The 5,778-nt window shown below is 48.7% G+C and overlaps 1 protein-coding gene across 5 annotated transcripts; it reads left to right on the plus strand.

Moving 5' to 3' along the window:
- Positions 1–295: 295 nt before the first annotated feature.
- LOC106497971 (radial spoke head protein 3 homolog B-like) lies at positions 296–5,335 on the plus strand. 5 transcript variants are annotated; one of them, XR_010883747.1, is made up of 6 exons: positions 1,338–1,414; positions 2,101–2,519; positions 3,395–3,540; positions 4,111–4,320; positions 4,922–5,081; positions 5,217–5,335. XR_010883747.1 is itself a non-coding variant. In XM_067293666.1 (5 exons), exons 2-5 carry the CDS (start codon positions 2,420–2,422, stop codon positions 5,318–5,320), a joined length of 510 nt encoding a protein of 169 aa, XP_067149767.1. In that variant the 5' UTR covers positions 296–343; positions 2,241–2,419; the 3' UTR covers positions 5,321–5,335. The 5 variants fall into 5 exon arrangements, 3 of the variants coding, with proteins under 3 accessions (XP_067149767.1, XP_067149766.1, XP_067149769.1); XM_067293666.1 differs by lacking the exons at positions 1,338–1,414; positions 4,111–4,320 and adding an exon at positions 296–343 and having other exon boundaries at positions 2,241–2,519; XR_010883746.1 differs by having other exon boundaries at positions 4,111–5,081.
- The last annotated feature ends 443 nt before the right edge of the window (positions 5,336–5,778 follow it).

Here is a 5,778-nt window from a genome sequence, read left to right on the forward strand (position 1 = left end):
ATTAAATATTTAGTACTATACCAATTTACCAAAAATTTAATTAATGATTCAATATAATGCTATTGTGTCACTTGATTTTTGGAGAAAGATACTGCTTTGTTCAGTACTACTGCATGACTTGCCAAAAGTTCCTTGTTTTGACAATTTGCTGTTCTCTTTCCCAGTAACTTGAAATACAAAGGAAAACATCTCCTAACGGCCTTAGCTAGAAGCCAGATGAAGATTCTTCTTAATGCTATTCCTTACTGCAAGCTGAAAGCTAAGACACTGTGTTGATGTGGTAGTCTCTGCAATGTGTGGGGTGGTCCTAGCAGGACATGTAAAGGCTACTTTAAAGATACAGGTACAAATCCATCTCTGCTCCATTCTTCATAGCAGAACTTTATTTAAGAAGTTATGTAGTTAGTTTATAACTAAAAGTACTAGTTTGTTTTGGAGCTTAATCATCGTGAAGATATTCTTTTGAATTTAAATAGTGCTTTCTTTATTTAATTGGTCGTTAACCTGAGGTGCCAATGAGGATTTAGCTGTCAGCAATTGTTTCACTACGTGGGGCACACAAGAAGGGAAAGGGAGTTCCACACCATCCTTTGCAAACCTGGGGTAAGACTATCTGTGGCTGCAAGAGTGGATTAAGAGGCTTACTTCTACATAACAAGAATCAAAGGAGTAAGAGTTATGTTATCCTCCTGAAGGAGAGGGACAACTTTCGAAGGGCTGAGGCACAACAGGTTAATGAAAGCATACTCTTTCTCATCTTACTTCTTCATTCTTGCCACGAATATAGTTTTAAAAGTTTCATGAAACCACTGTCTACAGTTGAACCATAATTTAAAAAGTAGATAGACGTACTACTTTGGCTGGCTCATACTGCCTTCTCATGGCCAAAAGTCTGTAAATAAAAGGTGCAGGCGGAGCTGACAGAAAGATACTGTCTCAAATTGCTCGGAGTTAAGCTCGTGTGGGGAAGCACCACATCCCTTTCCAGGAACCCTCGACCCTGTTCCAGTAGAAGCACGAACTCACCTAGTAACTTTATAGTTCTGTACCATATGTAGGCGAACTCGCTTGTCTAAGTACTTTCTTAGCTGCTTCGCAGACCACGCAATAGTCTGTAGCAAAGGTAAGTTGAACACAAACCTGCCGCCCGCCGCCATCTTGTATTCTCTTCAACGGCCGGCGCCGCCGCGGGCACCGCCCCGCTGCTATCGCTCTCTGCTGCTATTGGCTGACTGCGTGTCGGGCTGGCCTGCCATTGGCTTCTGGGTCGCGCGGTGGCGCCTTGCGCGCGGCGACCGTTGGCAGCGTGGGGGCCCTGGGGGAGGTGGAGGGGTCTGCCATGTTACTGCAGCCGCAGTGAAACACGGCCGTGAGTGCTCCCTGTTGGGGGTAACCGTGGTGTCGGTGAGCGCAGGTAAAGCGCGACAATGGATGGTGTCCCCTTTCCCTGGGCAGAGATTGGCTGCATTTACTGCTTGCCAGGTATTTTAAGCACTTGAGTGCAAGCTGCTGGTGATTTAGGAGATATGCCTCTACTGGTGATGTGCTTGAAAAGGCACACAACAAAATATAAAATAGTGAGTTTGAGCCAGCCTTACAGAATTGTAGCTTGGACCCTCCTTTGTTTCCAGCACCATCCTGTATTAAATTAAGAACGAAATATGTATTTTAGCGGGGAGGGCTTACAGCAGGAGAGGCACACGGGGGAGGTGAGCATTTTTACTGCTTTTGGACTGCTTTTGTTCGTGTCATCGCTAGTTCCAGCTAGCGTTTTGCTGAACGTGTGCCCTCATGTTTTTTCTTCTGAGAGTTCACTAAAACTCCGTATAAAATGTTCTCGCCCTGACCCCACAGGTTGCTCTGTTCCTCGTCCTTTTCTTGGTGGTGAGAAAGGCAACATCCGGGGTATCTTGTCTTGCTCTGCCCCCGGTGAAAGCTTTTTATACGCAGGGCTTTTTCAGTACAGTATTTGCTTTATAGCTAGGTTTCATGGTTTGTCAGGGGTATTTGTAAGAATACAGAGAACATAAATCTTATGTCAAAATTTATGCTTTAGGAATTTGGTATTGAATTCATTCTTTTGTATGTTTTTCTGTACAGTATGACACAGCCCGGATTTCCTGCGCACGGCCAATTTTGTCTCCAGGAGGAGACAGGCAGCTGGAAGAAAACTGCCTGCTTTCAGCATAGCTGGGGCATAGATGTACAGTGAGTGTCCCTTTTTGCCCTTGCTTTTCCAGGCTGGCTCTAGCAAGACGTGTTCCTGCTGCAAGGTGGGCTGAAATGGTCGCGACTCTCACTTGTGAAACCTTGGGAGAAGGAGCAGCCTCTGAGATGGAGCAGCCCAGAAGCAGGAGCACCAGTGTGAGCAGGAGATACCCAACATGCGTCTCTGCCCCTTCGCTGCCTCACTTTACAAATGCTGTCAGCACGATTGATGGGCAGGAGGCACTCAGAGCCACACCTGTCCTTCCGGAACCACTGGGAAGGCAGCGTGAGGCACCAGAAGCTAACCAAAGGTGCGCACAAGGTTCCTCTTCTACATTTATAGAGCAAGGCACGGGAGAAAGGGCTCACTATCTTGCCTTCACAAATTTCTTCTGGCTCTCTCCGCAAACCATCTTCCAGTTGCTCTCTGGAGAGCTCCTTTTCTCATCCTGAGGGCTCGGTCTTCACCAGCTCCCCATGAGTTTCCCCGTCTCATCCCCCAAAGCCTTTCTACATAGGCCCCAGTCTTTTTCCAGCAGTATCCTTGCCAGACCGAGGCGTCTCCTCAGCAGGGGTCTGATGACCTCTGGCTTTTCCTGGAGCCTCTCCCACATCACTGCCTTGCTGAAGCAGCTTGCTCGTGGCCCTTCCTGCCGAGTGGTGGCTCTGTAACCTGAACACGTTCCTTGCAGGCTGAGGCCAAGCAATACCCCACCTGGGTCCCACCAGCTATTGAAGAGGGACTTTGCCACTTGATGGGTGAGTTTGCAACAGACACTGCGGAGCTGCCTTCTGCCCTAGTAGATGCTTGGTAGCTGTGCTATCAATGTCCTTTTGTGCACTTGCCTAATAGCAGTTTGCCAAGAACTGTTTCTTCTTCAAGGTGAGCTGAAAGCTCCTGGTCTAGACTCTGGCTTCTAAAACCTGCTGCGGGAAATGTCTTTTCAGGAGCCGTTCCCCCAAAAGTGCTGCAGACAGCACCGAGACCTAGGGAGCAGGCCCCATCAGAGGGCCTACTCAGTAACCTGGGGTCTGCTTTCAGCTGGCTTTTCGGTTTGGGTTTTTTCCTTCACAGCAGTCACTTTTCTGCCCATTCTTTGGCTAGTGATCTCCCTAGAGAACTGTCAGGGTGAAAAATTGTGACTTCAAGCAGAACAGCAGCCAACCTGTAGCTTTTACTTTCTAGAGCTGCATTCAGAAGAGCTTAGTGACCAGGTAACAGAGCTGCAGGTGGAGAGCCAGGAAAGTGAACTTCTGGACAGCTCACCCTCTCTACTCAGCTTTGATACAGCAATAGACAGAGACGTGGCTGCACAAGCAGGACAAGGAGAGGTATGGGGCAAAGCCCGGGCCACAGGAACAGTCAGAAGATGTTTCCCATAGGAAACAGGTTTCCTATGCAAAATGGGGGCAGCAAGTACAGGGATTTCTACTGACAGGACAGATTTAAAAAAACCCAAACCTGTCTCTAGTGCCTGCTGTAAAATTAAGGAAGGTGCTTCTCTGAGTGCCCTGGTTCTGCTGCTTTCAGCTAAGAACTACCATGTTGAGAAATGTTCTCCCCTGTAGAAAGAGCCTCCAGGCCGAGAGGGGTTGGGAGGAGGGAGGTGAGCAGAAACCGGGTCCAGGGGAGTGCTCTGCCTCTCCCTGCCAGCCTCCAGAGTGTCTGCGAGGGGGGGTGTGGTGTTGCGGGGTCCATGCAAGAGGCCCAGTCTCCTGCCAGCCCACTCGTCATTTAGGCCCAGCTGTGCTTGTGCTTCCTGCCGGAGCTGGCAAGGGGCCCCCACCTGCACAGCTCAGCACTGCCTTGAGCACAAGTGCTTTGCTCATCCTCCTTGCCTGCTGTGCTGTTAAGAGGGATTGTGATCATGGATCATTTGTTTGTCTTTCCATGACTGCCAGCCTCAGGTGTTTGACTTTGACATGCAAGTCAAGCCATTGCTCAAAGTGCTGATTGGCAAGACTGTGGAGCAAGCTTTACTGGAAGTGGTGGTGGAAGAAGAGCTGGCCTACCAGTGGGAACAGCAGTGTGTGTATATAGACCAGTGTAATGCAGAGCTGGCTGACGTACAGCGCCTGAAAGAGCAGGGGAGGTGATACAGCGACGAGAAGGTAGGAGTGACTAAGAGCAGAATGAGCCTGTGTGAATGCTCATGCTAAGAGAGACCTTCCTAGCCTTTAAGGCATGCAATACCGAATGTGCACACCTACCTCTCAGGATCTTGAAGGATGAAAGGAACTGTATTAGGAGGACCCAGCAAATCATAAACAGAAAAGGCGAGTCCTTTTCCTGGACCATCCTCAGCTCACCCCAGTGCTCCCCATCGGCTTATCTGCAAGAATAAGAAAGCATTGTGTCTGGAGACCAGGACACGGTAAGAGAGCAGGGAAGGCCGTAGCTTGGTCGATCACAACATCATTGCTTTACAGAGCTAGCAAATGGAAAGAAAGGTCTATGAAAGGGAGGCGTTTCCCTCTAGTCTTCGTGGGTTTTGATTCTCCATAGGTGGAATACAAGCTTGCTTTCCAACACTTCTTCCTAGGAAGGGTTTTGGCAAAAATAGAGGCCCTAAAGACTGGGTGCTCCCCATACTTGTTCCCTTGGTTCTGTCTTTGCTGCATGGGTTTCACACTGTGATCACTCTTCAGACTCCAGAGGAAAGGAGGAATAGCTTAAGGCCTGCAAGTTTGATGTGCAACGTTGTCTTGGCAGGAATGCTGTCAACACCAGCAGGTGCAAGCGCAGCAGGAACAGGAGACCACAAAGAAAACTGCTTCTCAGGTGTTTGCTGAGTGTTACTTGGCTGATCCCACTCCATCAGTCTGGAGCAATCTTGATGAGCGCGGGGATTTCTGTGACTCAGCAGAGAGAGGTTTGTATGGGTGGTTTTTTTGCCTGTGTGAACTGACCAATAGAACAGGTAAAAGACAGCTCCCACGATCCTGTCCTTCATTGCTAATAAAAGATTCCTGTTTCCTGTTTTCTTTTTCCTCTCACATTCTTACAGATATTGAGACAGAATTCCTTCCCTGGTGGATGGTGGAAGTGGAAGAAGCAATGGAGAAGACGGTTCTGGGGAGGACAGTGCTTGACTGTAGCTTAAGCAAATGAAAACCAGCTCCCAAGATCCTGTCGTTCATCCTTAATAAAACAGTTACTTTGTCTTGTTTGCTTCCTGCCACACTGTTTTCCCTACTCTGGTCACTCTTATTGCTCATGTTGTGCAGCCAGCGCTGCTGTGCTCTTTTCCGTGGTGTTCCCGGTTGTGCCCAGTTGTGCCTGTGTCCTTGTTGCGGGAACAGAGAAGTCAATACTGTCTACAGCCACTTGTATACCATAACAGCCTTTTAACTCCTTTGTATGAGCTCCCTGAGCTGCAGAGTGCTATGTTCATCCCAAACAGAAGCAGAAGTGGCCGTGCTTGGCTGAACAGTCAGGTGACCGATTCCTTCCCTCAGAACAAGGGCTTACCTCCTCAGTGGTCAATACTCATGTCCTTGCTTTGGAAATAGATGAAAACACCCGTGTCTGCTTTCTTGCGGGCCAATTCAAGAGAAGCGTTTGGGTTC

This window comes from Apteryx mantelli, chromosome 3, assembly GCF_036417845.1.
Source record: "Apteryx mantelli isolate bAptMan1 chromosome 3, bAptMan1.hap1, whole genome shotgun sequence".
Taxonomy (NCBI): domain Eukaryota; kingdom Metazoa; phylum Chordata; class Aves; order Apterygiformes; family Apterygidae; genus Apteryx; species Apteryx mantelli.